We start from the raw sequence: 14,634 nt of genomic DNA, 5'->3' as shown, positions 1-14,634 counted from the left end.
AAAACTGTGGGACGGGCTGACTGCTCGGGACAAGACTCGACAAGAGCAGCAGCTCTACATGGAAACCTGACAGGCGGGCAGCACTGCTGCCATGGCAACAAATCAAACCGATACACTGCACAACTGGTAATAATAACTGTATTTGGAAGTTATAATTGCTGGTTGGCAGTGATTTCCCTACATTAGAATTTAATAAGAGACTGTTCATTACCACACCTCACTGCTACTGACACTTTTCACCTCAGCTGTGAATATAAATTGTTGATTGATCCTTCCTTAATCCTCCCCCTGTCTGTGTTTTAACAGGTCGTGTCTACCTGTCTGCACAGGGAGATCACCTTTTCCTTACAATTACATCACATCCTGTGGGTGGCTGGCACGGCAGGGCATTGATGCAGCCACTCTAACAAATCGGTACTCGCCTTCAAAGGTTTTCTTTTTCAAGTCAAACGTAATGATTCATCGTTTGACTCATCAAAGAGCAACTTTAATGAATCGATTTAGATGAAAATAAAACGTTGGAGGTTTGTTTCATTATCTCTTCGTGGAAACAGGGATGGTCAGGTTAGGTAAATGCTAATAAAATATATAAAGTTAGACAGAAAATTACACACTAAGCTGAATGAGATGATTCATACCACATAAATTGTTGGATTAAATTCCATAAAACTTTGGTTGAATTATAAATCTAAGCCCTTTATCCTTGCACTTAAATACAATGTCAACCCTTACAGTTTAGACAAGATAAGATTAAATCAAACTGAACAACTGTAAGGACTTAAAAACATCAAAAACACCCATCAGATGACTTTGAACCTTTTAGTCAGAATTAAAGAGAGCATCCAAAATCCCACTTTAAAGAACAAAACTAACATCAATATTGAGACTATCAAAAAACATCTGTGTCTGTTTTGACCTGGTAAAATGGCAAAGACGTAATTTGTAGGCGCATTGACTCAGACTCTGAATGAGAGTGCGTCTCATTCATACTCACATCAGGCAGCATAGCTTTCAAAAGAGGTGGTGGCCAAACCACTAGAAGCAACTTACCATCTACCATCAGGCAGGCATTGCTACTGCCACATAGTTTGAATATTTAAATATTTGGAGAAAGTATTAATAAGACCTTCTCTCAGCTTTGATCCCAAAAACGTGGGATCAAAACTGAGAGAAGGCCAGTAGAGTACAAGGTGCCGAATAAAGGGAGTTCACTTCATAAGTTTTTATTTTTGTCACGTATAAAGTAGTACAAAAGAGTAATACTTTAAAGGAGTGGTGTGTATGATTCAGTGACACCTAGCAGTGTAGTTGATGATTAACCACTAGTTTTACTCTCTCCTTCCAAGTGAGGAAGAAGAAATACAGTGGCCAAGCACAACGCAAAAAGCGCAAAACACCCTGCCTACATATATGCTTCTGCCCGCCGCTTGGCAGTCCTGTCTCTTCTCCCTCTGCAACCTCCCTGCGAATCTAAAAATTGGCAAAGATGTGGTTCAGCGGGGGGCCACAGGTTGTTCAAACAAGCCATCTGTAACTGCACCTACCTGTCAATCAAAGTGGCAACACTGTTAATTATGCATAACTTTGAGTTTAAGAAAAAAAATCATCCTCAGTACATTTGTCATGAACGGGAAACAGGAAATGTTTATTTCTGCTGTGACATTTTTAACATGGGGGCTTATGGAGATTGACTTGACTTGTTCTGTAGCCAGCTTCAAGTGGCTGTTTGAGGAACTGCAGTTTGTGGCTTCATTCACAACTTGCTGTAGATCCAGAATTTATTTTGTCAATTTTGGGCTATTGTAGAAACATGGTGGTGTGGAAGAGGACTTGCAGTGTCTGTGAAAAAACTCATTCTAAGGTAACAAAAACACAACGATTCTTATTTTCAGGTGATTATACATGAATAAAAACATGCATACTATATTCTATAATCTGCCACATTCTGCTCCCTGAATCTTACATACTGGAGATTTAAGTAAAGCACCAGTACTTTAAGATTTTTAAGTGCATCAATAGTACCTGTACTTTCCAACCATGTCAGAGCCAGACAGATTTGCTGGAAGCCAAGTTCACCTACTCAACAGGACTTCTATGAAAATCAAGACCTCAGCAGTGATTTACTGGTTCACTCCCTCTGATCTCATGCAGCAGAGATAAAGAAATAGACATATGACACACATTAGCCACCGGCTGCTTCAGACTGCCAGACTCCCTCCCTCTGTTCTCCATCTTCCACTCTGCTCTCTTAAAGGCATGTCCAGACAAGTCCCCTGTCTCTGCTTCCCTCTTGCCTATGCAGGATGGGCCTGAGCTGCAACCCACAGAGCAAACATCCAAACCCGACGCCTGCTGCCCTTCAGCCAAAACAAGTAGGCCACGCCTCAGTGCAGCTGGCCTCTCACTCATTTACCTGGGGAGAAAATGTGGTGCCATTGTTCCAACTGCCAAATAAAGGGTGGAGAGATTATCTTTGTGTTGGTCAGTGATGTTGAAATTTGGAGGAATTAAAGAATTAAAAATTTTACATGACAGCAACTCAAAATGATTTCCCACTAGAAAGAACTAATCATTGGGATTACATAATATTACATAAAAGTTTCATGTTAGCTTAAATCTAGAAGAATATTAAACATTTTGCATTTGTTTTCTTTTGTGACGAGAATCGGCACCTCCGAGTTTTGAGGCCATGGTGCTGTGCCGGAAAAAAGTGGAATGCTCCCTTGGTGTTGGGAGTGAGTTGCAGGACCGAGCAAAAGAGTATTTCAGGGTCTTGTTTATGAGTGATGGAAAAAAAAGACCAGGATGGACTGGCAGATTGGTGCATGGTTAGCAACAATGCAGATGTTGTACTGGAAGAAGGAACCGAGCCGAACCAAGGCAATGCTCTCAATTTTCTAAAAATCTACATTCCAACCCTCATCTATGGTCATGAGCTTTAGTGAGCCACAGATTGAGATTGGGGAAACAAGCGACCGAGATGAGTTTCCTCTGTAGGGTGGCTCGGCACACCCTTAGAGATTCAGTTCAGACATCAGGAGGGAGCTCACAGTAGAGCAGCTGCTCCTCTGCGTCCAAGAGAGACCCACAACTCGCAGGTGGAGCCTCCTATCAGCCCCTTAAGGGACATTAATCTTACAACTGAACAAAAACAAAAACAAAAAGTAATATAGTAACAACGTTAATTTGTGTTTTTTATTAAGGGTTATGTGTAACTTTCAGTCTCCACTGGCAATTCGTTATTTTTAGGGGATTGGCCATTATTCCAATAGCCCATTTTACCGAACCCCCAATAGTCTAAAAAATGTCCCATTGGACTAAAAGTCGAACTTATCCAGGCCGTTTTTCTAAAAACAGAAGCCTGCTGCTCTAAAGGCCGTTCTGAAAATACACACTCTCCCTGGTAACCTTCGTCATGTTGGCAACAATAATAAAGAATAATGATTGTGAAAGTAGCAATTTTGTTAGGATCTAGACAACAAACCTTGGCTAGGTTAAGGAAAAGATCCGGGTTTGGGTTAAAATAACCATGTGAGTTTAGTTTTGTTGTCCCATTTTGAGGTTAATATTACATTACGTAATTCATAGCAGGCTGGTTCGGAGCAATGCCCATTTGTTTTCAGGTTAATGGGCTGGTGCATTGTTTAGGTTTCGTAATAATGGGCCGTCTAAATGACGGCATGGCTTACGTTTTTACATTTTGGGTTTTGTATGAATGTTAATGTTAGAGAAAGGGTTTAGAAAAGAATTTAGTTTTGTTGTCATATTCCTCCACTTCCTTCTGACTCAGTGTTGTTTAAATGTTCCCCTGAGCATGTTCCTTGATGCTGGCAGTGTGTGGGTATTTGACCAAAGAGCAGTTTACACCCCTGCTCATCCAGTGCCAGGAGAAGCAAACACACATGGAGACAAAGAGGGGAACCAGAGCAGGGAAACTGTTACACACTCTGTCACACACATGGAGAGGAACCTCCTTTGATGGAGTGCTTACTCTTTGGAAAATAAACACACACACACTCTCCTCTGGCCTAATTTTGGCTGTCTCTCCTTCCGTCAGCCACACACAGTCGGATAACACAATGGTCCAGTGTGCACCCACTCAAACATCCAGCTAACTGGAGAATAGAAAAACAAGCCATGAAGGAGGAGATTACTCCTTGATCTTTACTCTGCTACCACTTCAACCCTTTTCCTCAACATGTTCACCACACGGGCTTTGCAGTTTAGAGCAGAAAGTTACACGTGTAACCATCTTAAATTTAGGTAGGAGATATGTGGTTTAGATCCACAGTGAGATCTGAGCTGCTGTGGTTCAGTCATAACAACTCCATGTTGACTTTAAGATGAAATCAGTAGTGACATGTGGCATTGCTGCAGGCTATATTAAAGTCTAGTCAGTATAATGCTACAGGGTTGGCAGTTACAAACAGCTTAATGTTTTTTAGTGACAGAAAGGGAGTTTAATTCAGGTTGAGTCACACATAAAATCTTCAACTAAACCACAAACACATTCCACTTGTGCAGTTTAATCTGTTTGGATAGACTTGACACTTTAATATGCCAGGTATTCACTTCATCACGCTTCAAAGGCTTTCTCTGTGTATGATGGGAACGAGACACTTTAGTGCCATAAGTCACATCGCCTCACATAGAGGTGATAAAACTCACATATTGTTGGCTATGTTTGTACACAAAACACACAATAAACAGAAATATTAGTCATGGATTCTGGTTTTAAAGACCTGTAGATACAGTTTAACTTACTAAGGTAAAAATGTGCGGTATAGCTAAGTAAGAGGAGGACAATAACAATTACTGTAGCCTAATTTGTATGACTTTTTTGTGTATTTGTGCTTTCAGGCTTCCACACAATAATAATTCAGTTTATTTATGTTGCCCTTCTCTGACGGCAAAGCCCCATGAAACAAATTGTCATACTGGGCTATGTCATTTGTCATTTCAACCTCTGAATTCATATATTAGTACATTACTCTTGTCTAAAAGCTACTTTGAATACTTTTTAAAGAATCATCTTTACAATCAATAATTCAGTACTTTTGATTCTACTTAAGTACAGTAACAGGGTGCAGACATTATGTGTCAATAGCGTTTGAACATCAGTCACTCTACAAGCCTCCCACACAATCCGGTTTCCCTCACAGGGGATTAAATCTGCGTGTGTGGCAGAGATGTTGATCCATGTGGTGTCTACTAAGAGATTTTCACCTGCTCAGGTTCAACTGTCAGGCCTGTGAGCGAGCTTTGCACTACTCATCTCAATTCTCATGTAGTTTGCACAAAAGCCACCAACGTTGTGAACTACTATATTTAGCTAGGCTAATGTTTCTTGTTGTGTCCAACACTTTGAAGAGTTTTCTGCTCAGTCTGTTGCAGTCTAGTTATACAAAGTGAAATCACCTCACGAATACTTACAACAGTCCCAGTTTGGGACCTTATTTTACCCACATCAACATCTCCCTCTAGTGGAGAATATTTCACTACAGAGAAAACCATTGCTTTTTGAAAAGTGAAGTAGTTCTCATTGTTTTGAACATCATTTGATAAAAGTGTGTATTACAACATTAATAAGGGTCAAAGGCAGTGATAGGGTTAAAATGTTTTACTGTAGTGCTACAGTACGCAACAGGTATGAATGAAAACGTCTCCAACATCATGTTCTCTGTAGTTTCGTTCCATTTGACAAAAATATCTGGCATGTAGAATCCCCACAACATGGCAGTAGAGTAGAAAACAGGAAAAGAATGAAAAGAATAAACAAATTAAGGTGTAAATAAAAGCATTCAAAGAGTCGAACTTCCTTCTTTGTGCTCCCAGAGTCTCTCCCATCGGGTAGATCAGTACTGGCAATGGAGACTGAAATGCAAGGGGTAAAAACCAGTAAAAGCCAAGATCACAGACCTCGCTTTGTACAGTACAACCATAATGGCTTACTCGCACACATGTGCTCCCTCACACTGACACACACACACACACACAAACATTCACATACATACACACATACACTAATATGAATAACCCACACCCTGGGAGAGCGATTGTCGCCCCTGGTCTCCGTCCTCCAAGCTGAATTAGATTAGGAAAGTCAAGGTTAATCACCCAATAAATACATTCTGAAATCTCTTTTTGAAACACAGATCTCAAGACAAATATATACAAATTGATTAAAAGAAAAGAAAAACAACTCATTACTAAGTGTTTACATCTTAAAAACAGTCACATGAACATGGTGTGGACCAAGATGCACAAACAAACTCCTTCTATTAGGCCAAAGTATTTGATTCTTTTGTTTTCGTCCCCACTCGTTCCCTCTGTCCCTTCCTCCACGTGCTGCTTCTCTATGTAACTGATTGTACACACTAGTGTCATGGTCTAGACCAAAGCAGTGCTATGCTATTATCCTTTCTGTTACAGCACTACAGGCACACAAATACAAGGACACTGTTTGGCTCTCTGCCATGCGTCGTTCCCATTACCCTTCCTTCCCATGTGTCACTACAAACACACACAGTGCTCCCTGTAAACAAGTACTCTTTGTCCTTTCGGATTATAAATACTGTTTTGGTAAAATCATCATCATTAAAAGATGAGACAGAGTGTATTTGAGCGTACATCGATACAAAACACATAGAATTGCACTGTTGGAAGATATTCCTTCTTCATTTTGTATACGTTGTGTTTTTCTTCTTCTTCTTTTTTTGGCTTCAGCGTTAAGGCCCAAAAAATTTGGAGTGGAAGGGGAGTAGGAGAAGTCCCAAGCGGTGATCTGCCTGCGCCCATAGGGCCTACTGTACTGTAGGTACGAACAACACACATACAGGCACACTAACAGATAGACAGTATTGCAGGGCAATATAAAAAGACACTAAGGAATGGTGAAACATCCTCTCTGTCATTTCTTTTTGCAAAATCATCCTTCATCATACATTTCATTCTTTTTATTCAAAATCTTTTTTTTTTTTTTTTTGACATGCTTGTCTTTCATCCCTCTGTTGCTATCCAAAGTGCGTGGGTGCCGGTGCTGTTTCAGTCTGGCTACACTAGGGGGTGCCGTTGCTCTCTGCAGATGACTGACAGGCGGCGGCTGTGGCTGTGTTTATTGCTATAATGTCCGTGCTCCTCCCCTCTTAGAGGAAACAAAAAAGAGGGAACAAAGTTGCCCTCCTAACACTGATCTGAGGTCTCTGCCCACATCTGCTGATTAGAGTCTGTGCTTTTTGGAGGGATCTAATGACAGATCAGTGCCGGAGGGGAACTCCCCTCCCTCCCCACCACCACCACCACGAGGAGCGGGGCTCAGGTGAAGACGTAGTTGAGGAGGAGCTGTGAGAGGAGCAGAACACAGAGGATGAGGCAGTGACGGCCTGTTAACGACACACCGTCGTCTGTCGCTCTCTGACGAGCCAGCTGACGACTCAGAGCCACCAGGTTCCTACGGGGAGAGAGAAGGGTCAGTGTGAACAAGTGCTCAATTAATGCTCAGCAGAACAAAAACCCCAAAACAACAACAAATAAAAACTGACGTTTATGAAGCTCTGAAACTGTCACATGAACATGAACTAATTATGGATAATATTTTTACAGATGTACTGACCCAATTTTGTTGTTGTTCATCCAACAGGGGATATGAATGAGACAGTTTCTAATATTGCTTGTGAATGAATATCAAAATAAAAGTCTTATCTATCCCTAAATGTATACAGTCATGTATACATCTCTCCCTCACTGCCCCTCTCTCTTCAACCAGTTGTGGCGGATGACCGTCTACCAATGGGCTCGATTCTGCTCGAGAATTGTTATCAAGAGTACGGTCTGGACCTGTACTGTATGGAAAGTGTCATGACAGGTAAATGAATAAGATACCAAAAAGATCCATGTGAAAACATTATGCAACCCTAGTTTCCTCCACGTATGTGCGTGAGTGCAAACACAAGTGTTATGTTCACCTCTGGATGTCCTGCTGTGTCTTCTGTATGGATGTGATGGAAGCCTCTATCAGGGCGATGTCCTTCACCTCTTTATTGCACCGTGCGCACTGGTTTGAGAAACCTGAACAACGTGATACACAAGAGTTAGGTAAGTGTGATTTAACGGCTAAATTTCACCAGGCTCAGGCAACACCACAATCGTGGCCGTACAAGTCAATGTTTGTGACAGATGCATCAAACTGCATATAGCAGATTGAACTGGCTGGAAGTCAGACAGAAATGGCATAGAGAGGTGTTTTATTTTGACATTCAACACCTCTCTAACTTCCAATTGGAACAGCAGCCAAAAAAACTATGTAGCATATTTACTCTTGGTAAAGGCTCATAAATGATGGAAAAATGACCAAATCTGAGCAAGTTAACAAAGTCTGGTGGAGAAAATGTTCTGCTTATAAAATGCTACTGGTGGGGTTTTGAGGTCATGTGAAGAGCAGATGAATCGTGACGGGGACGTGCCTGGCTGGGTTCTGCCGCAAGGTTTTGTTTGCATTTGAGTGCGTGCCTCACCTTCATTGTCCGAGGACTCGTGTGTAGGCTCTGGCGTGGTGCTGCTGCTCTCGGTGTTCTGGCTGCAGCTGGACGGCTGGCTGCTGGCCTTCCTACGTTTTCCGTTCACCTCAGCCTGGCAGGAGCCAGAAGAATCTTAAGTTGTGACAGTAAGCTAGTGCAACATGCTAACAGCTGAGTAAGGACAGGATTTAGCCGTCTGGACATCACAGCGGTGAATAACAAGTGAGGAAGAACGGGGTTAATCATGCTTGTTGGTGTTTTTGGATCAGGTGCAGTCTGACTGTGATTAAAAGTCACACGCATCAATAATATATCAATACAGCTCTAGTTTGGGTGTGTGTGACTGGTCTGGCTAACCTTCTGTTGGCTGGCCCAGCTGTGGCTGTACGAGAGTCCGTTGTGTTGCCTTTGGCTTTTCTCGTGCGTTTGAATCACTCCGTCCTTCTCAAATTGAACCAGACAGCGCTCAGGGTCCCATGGCTGCACACTGCCGAACAGAAGAATATATTAAACTGTAATTTCAATCAGAACATGTCATAATGTTTTTGCTCTCCTTACTCCACAGCTCAATCCTTGTATTGATCTAAAAAGACAACAGGGTGTGTGTGTCCATCTACTGTGTTTTATTTGCTTGATGTGAGAGTGTGTTCATACTCCATGTGCCTGTAGGTCCACTCGGAGGTGACGGGGTCCTGATGGAAAAGTCGTGGGTTCCAGGGTTTGTCTCCTCTCTCCCTGGCCTCTTTTCGTTGAGCTTCCTCCAGCACAAACTTTTCCTGGGTCGCCCGCAACTGGTCCCGATCCATGATGGCACTGGTCACATGCTGCCACAGTCTGTGAGGAGCATATTAAAATCACATGAACTGAATTATACCTGTGTTTCACCCACATGTATGCTGTGGGAAAATCTTTTATCCCATAATTAATCTTCACATTCAGAATAAACATAGTGAGTGACATTTATGTGAAGCATGGGGGGTTTACCTTTCAGACTCAAACTCTCCCTGCTGATCTATTTGGACCACTTGTCTCTTGAGTCGGCTGCTGCGAATGTCTGGGCTCGGGTTCCATAACGACTCCTGCTGCCCTGAGCGCTTCTCATGAATGAACACCTCACTGTCCTGAATACAACAAAAAGGCAACATGATGTTTAATGTGAATCTAAGTTTCATCATTCATAGCAGTTCATCACACAGACCTCAGAATTATTTTGTCTCTTTCACATGAAGATAACTCTGATGAAACTGGAAAATATTTATAGTTTCTCTTAACAAGTTCCAGAATATAAAATTAACTTATTTTCAAACTTTTCATACTTCTTTCTGCCTTTTCAGCGTCCTTTGAGAGCTCTCTAAACTAGGTCATCCACTTGCTCTGTCTCCCTGCTGCTCGTAAATTTCTAATTACTACAGAGAGACACTGAATACCGAGTGGCAGCGAGTAATTGGCAGAGGGGGATGCTGACGCGTGAACTTCAGAGAGAGACAGGCAGGGACAGAGGGCTGAAAGCGAGATAAAAACTCTCACCCAGTGTCCATCGACAGTGGCCAGTTGCTCCTCTCCGACAGAAATCTTCCCGCTGATCTGATTCACAGAGCAGGCACCTCCAAGGAAAGGCTGCAGTGAACACAGTGTAAGTTGAGGCCACTCATATAACATAAGATAAACTAGTCAAAGTACATTTACAAACAATACTGATGTAAAAATAAAAGAAAATACCTTGAGCTTGAACTCCAGCTCTGTGAAACATTTGGTTTTCTCACACTCGATCGTAACCTTTCCACCCAGCTCTAGTGTCATAGTGCCATACAAGATACCTGCAGGAGGCACAGATATGAGAATTACATCATCAGATCAACAGCACAAAAACAAAATGTAGATCATCATGTTGTTAATCATACCATTCCCTGTGTTATTGTTTTATGCTGTATTATTATCTAGGATTTATGATTGAGGCACTCGCAGTGAATGTATTCTGTGAGACAAAATAAAGATGATAAACAACAGATGCATGGGGAATGATTTTGAATGTTTACCTCCTGACACTGTCACAATGAGGCAGGACGTACAAACTGAACTCGATGGTAATGCTCGATTTGTAAAACTCTTGTGAGATTTGTACGTGCTGTTTCTGCCGCTGTTCTGACTTCTAATTTCAACCTAAACCGTGATCTTTTCCTGAACCTAACCAAACTGCGATCGAAAACTGAAACTAAAAGGAATAAAAAATAAAAGTCAAAAAATCTAAATCCAAAAAAATAAATCAGCTAGGTCTAAAAAATAAAAAGCAAACATCAACTTTTGGTTTCATATGGGACATGAAATGAGATCTTTTGGGTCAAAGGTTTAGGATTGTTAAACATTCATCCATCATAACCGCCTCTCTGCAGACATTGTCGCTATTTATAGTATGACCCCTGACTTCCTCAAGACTTTGTCAAACTTTCCAAGCAGTTTGTTGCTCACAACATTTTTAGTCTTGGCTTTCTCCTCATACAACCGCAGATATGCTTCAAACTTGGCAATACAAGAATATTTTGAAGTATAAATCTAGGGATACCATCTTGACACAACCAGGAACAAACAAACATAATGATGCTTTGTTATAACACGGGGCCTAGACAGAGTGTATTCAGGTTCAGTATAGAATGCAGTTCACCTTTGTTTTGGTAGGACTCAGAGCCAAACACACAATCAGTGTAGATGAGCGCATAAAAAAATAGACTGTGCAATATGAAAAGACGTGACAAAGAATGTGACCTGAAGTGCACATTTAAGCTTGTATAGTAAAGTAAAATGGGAGCCTTTATGCTGCCTGTGTAGACAGCTGGACTGATAAATTCACTCATAATATCCTATCTGCCCCCTAGAGACTGTTAAGTGGCTGAAACTGAAGATCATCCAAATCTGTCCTTTAGCTAATATATATTGTACTTCATGTCTGTGACAGTGTGTGTCCTTGTTTTGATTTAATTAACATATTCTAACCATGTAATTAGCTGGCAAATGGATCCAGCCGTAATTAAGGGGGCAGTGAAGGTGACTGTGCAGCTTCCAATGAATAAAATTGGATTGTTATTAATGTAACAGCATTAAGAGGAACATCAACATCATTATGGACGGTTTATCACCCTTACTGTGTCTAAACATGGCAAAAAAAACCTCTACACAACAGAGACGATGCAGTATTAGGGAGATGCAAATTACCGGTTAACATAGCCACAAGGTACATGGACACATATTTTAGTAGTGATGGTCATCAACATTTACTGTAGCTCTACCTTTGCAGTGAGCATAGGGCATGGTGATGACATACTCCTCGCCCCTGCTCATGAACAGCAGCCTGGCTTTGCCATCCAGAATAGCTGACAGAGAGTTACCTAGAAAAGCAGAAGGACAGAGAACCATTTGATTCAAGAAAACAGAGCCTGACCTAGATCCTCCTGAAAAGCCTATTCCGACAGCCATGTGTTGTGCCTCGAAACGAGGCAGGGAGTTTATCTTGACATGCATGAACAGCTATGACAAACAAATATTGTAGTGTGCTGTGTACCATAGAACTTTGACTTTGCCAGGATGCTCCCACTGATAGAAAAACCATCCTTCCTATTGCAGATATAAAAGGCAGAGATGGGTGGATGGTGGGACACCTGGCAAAGGAAGAGAGAGAGAGACATTTAAGCAGCAGAGATGAAGAGAAAAAGAGGTGTCAGCTCTTTGGTACGAAATCATTTTACACTTGCTGCATTTCGCAGGTGTGTTCTCTGCTTGCCAAATTGTGCAAAATATTTCACACGAGGGATCAACTGTGTGCTGCACATTTACACCTTTGAGCAATGAGTTTGGTTTAACCTGTTCAGCTATGTAGAAAGTGCAGCTGTCGGTTTGAGGATGAAGCCAGCAGCAGCGAAATGTCTCCCCCAGGATTGGATTATAAGGCTTCTTCAGACCCTGCAAAATGCAAACACATAAAGTCACAAATAATGCTTAACATAGCAAGCTGACAGTCCAGTAGACGCCTAGTAGTGAGAGGTCATCAAGTTTATACCCATCCATCTCTAGTCAGTAGAAGTAGTCAGCCCAAAAAGTGCTGAGTAAGCCCAGTTTAATCTGTAGGCATTATCTGCTGGCTCATGTTGGGAGTTTTTGCTACCACTGAGGAAATAAATTCTCATCCAGGGGAAACAAATGTGATGTTTTTACTGCGGAATCAGATCCAGGACAGAGCCATTTGTCGAGCGGCCAAGAAATACAGTGTTACAGAAAGTCATGTTAGAAGATGGTGAGCCAGAAAGGAACAGTCTGGAAAACGCTAATAATCCTCCAGTGCTCCCAAAACAACCGCTTCAGTACGTATGAGTATATAACAAAAAAAATATGAAAGATTGCTCGTTAACAGAAATGTTATTCGGGTGAACGATTTGGCAATTTAAAGGACGACTCAGTTATAGTAATTCATGTTTAATAATTCACTAATTGGAATATTATTGTTATTTTGTTTTTGCTGAATAACTGTATTCTTTAATACCTTGAGGAGAGATAAATGTGGTATAGCTGCTATCTATCATCTTTTAAAAGTCTTTTCAAAAATAGGTGTTGCATCCAATAATTAGGGTTGCTCTATATTTAGGTCACTATGATAACAAGCCATCTGGAATAGTAGTAAACAAATCTTACCTTGGGCTTCTTGTAGAAGCCAGACAAGTACCACCTCAACACCTGCTTCATCCGTCCATATGCGCTTTCCTCCAGCACAGCTCTGTGGTGAAGAAAACAGACACAATTATGACAAGAAAAGAAGGCACATAATAACTCCAGTCTTCATCAGGACGTGGCACACACAGCATAGTGAGTTGAAGTTACTGACTGTGAGAGCAGATCAGCATGATAGTAATAGTCAGACAGCTTGTCCAGGAAAGAGCGTGGCTCCAGGATGAAGGTGGGCAGTACCACTTTGGAGAGGTCCATGCCCGGCCGCAGCTGCTTCAGCAGGCCCCAGATCAGACCCTTGTTCTCCTCTGATACGGTTTCTACCTGGGACGCCTCCCCAGCCTGAAGGAAAACATACAGACATGAGTGATGTTTGCGGAGGGTGCTGGCTCTCCAGCCAGAGACCTGGTTTGAGATGACTAAGAGAGGCAAAAAGAGAATTTCTCAAAGGCAAAGATAAGATAATATTGGGCCAGAACAAGTAAGAGAAATATGCCTGAGTATATGAAAGAGAACACAACAGAATACTTAAATATTGACTGAAGATATGTTTGTTCTTGAGCATGCTGCCCTGAAGGATCTGTAACTCAAACAAATGCTCCCTAAATAAATACTGCCACTGTGAGCTAAGCACCTCACCTCAGCCATCTCCTCTGTGCTCTGCTCTACATAGGCTGTGGCCTGCGGCCCGGGGGACAGCTCGTCTGATTGGTCCATGTCGCTCTCCTCTGTCAACCTTCCACCATTCTCATTGGCCGTAGTGTACCAGTCATCGTGAGCCTCACGCTCAGATTTGTCTGAAAAGCCGTCATGCTCCATGTGGTGATTGCCCAGCAGCACAGTGTCATTTAATCTAGTAACAGAGGAGAAGTGAACGCCAAGGTTAGAACTTTAACTCTATGATTACAGATGAAGAACAATCACATGATTTAATGACGCATTTCCTCTGTAAAAATGTCTGCGCTGATTTTTGACTTATATTTGTATCTTAACAGATCTTAAGTGGTGTCATATGTTATATGTGGCTCTCATAATGTTAGCAAGCCATTACCAGGGAAAATCTAATTGAGCGTGGAAGCTTGAGGACATTTTAATGGCCATGATTAGGAGTTAAAGATGAGTAATGGCACATGACGCTGCAAACATCTAACTTAATTTTACTTCAGTGCTTTGATGATTGAGGCAATCTACAAACAGCTCAAACGTGGCACAGACGTCTGAGGAAAACAGAAATGAACTGCTATTAACCTTCAAAGGCTCTGAATGGCCTTTAAATGTGCATTGAATCTGTGATATCTTGTATCCTCCCCCTCACAGCTAAGATGAGTAAGCCAACTGCGTTAGAGACAATCCACAGTATAAACTGAGCTGACCTGGAGGCTCTGGATGTGTTTGGTAAATCTGACAT

At 41.7% G+C, this 14,634-nt stretch overlaps 1 protein-coding gene across 8 annotated transcripts in view; it reads right to left on the bottom strand.

The window, feature by feature from the left end:
- Window positions 1-5,605: 5,605 nt before the first annotated feature.
- osbpl5 (oxysterol binding protein-like 5) overlaps window positions 5,606-14,634 on the bottom strand; it is a 40,728-nt gene continuing 31,699 nt past the window's right edge. For 7 of the 8 annotated variants that reach the window (XM_027272776.1, XM_027272779.1, XM_010732751.3 and 4 more), the window contains 14 exons: window positions 13,866-14,079; window positions 13,384-13,568; window positions 13,194-13,275; window positions 12,369-12,467; window positions 12,070-12,166; window positions 11,798-11,896; window positions 10,236-10,333; window positions 10,044-10,133; window positions 9,501-9,637; window positions 9,171-9,350; window positions 8,874-9,003; window positions 8,514-8,628; window positions 7,965-8,067; window positions 5,606-7,450 (listed from right to left, as the gene is read on the bottom strand). In XM_027272776.1, the coding sequence (XP_027128577.1) occupies window positions 7,315-7,450; window positions 7,965-8,067; window positions 8,514-8,628; window positions 8,874-9,003; window positions 9,171-9,350; window positions 9,501-9,637; window positions 10,044-10,133; window positions 10,236-10,333; window positions 11,798-11,896; window positions 12,070-12,166; window positions 12,369-12,467; window positions 13,194-13,275; window positions 13,384-13,568; window positions 13,866-14,079 (1,765 nt within the window). In that variant the 3' untranslated portion in view covers window positions 5,606-7,314. Of the gene's footprint in view, window positions 7,451-7,964; window positions 8,068-8,513; window positions 8,629-8,873; window positions 9,004-9,133; window positions 9,351-9,500; window positions 9,638-10,043; window positions 10,134-10,235; window positions 10,334-11,797; window positions 11,897-12,069; window positions 12,167-12,368; window positions 12,468-13,193; window positions 13,276-13,383; window positions 13,569-13,865; window positions 14,080-14,634 lie in introns of those variants that run through there. The other variant, XM_027272781.1, reaches the window with a different exon arrangement.

Source organism: Larimichthys crocea, chromosome XXI, assembly GCF_000972845.2.
Source record: "Larimichthys crocea isolate SSNF chromosome XXI, L_crocea_2.0, whole genome shotgun sequence".
Lineage (NCBI taxonomy): Eukaryota > Metazoa > Chordata > Actinopteri > Sciaenidae > Larimichthys > Larimichthys crocea.
The sequence above is the reverse complement of the archived record's forward strand: the minus strand, read 5'-3'. Positions and strand labels throughout refer to the sequence as shown.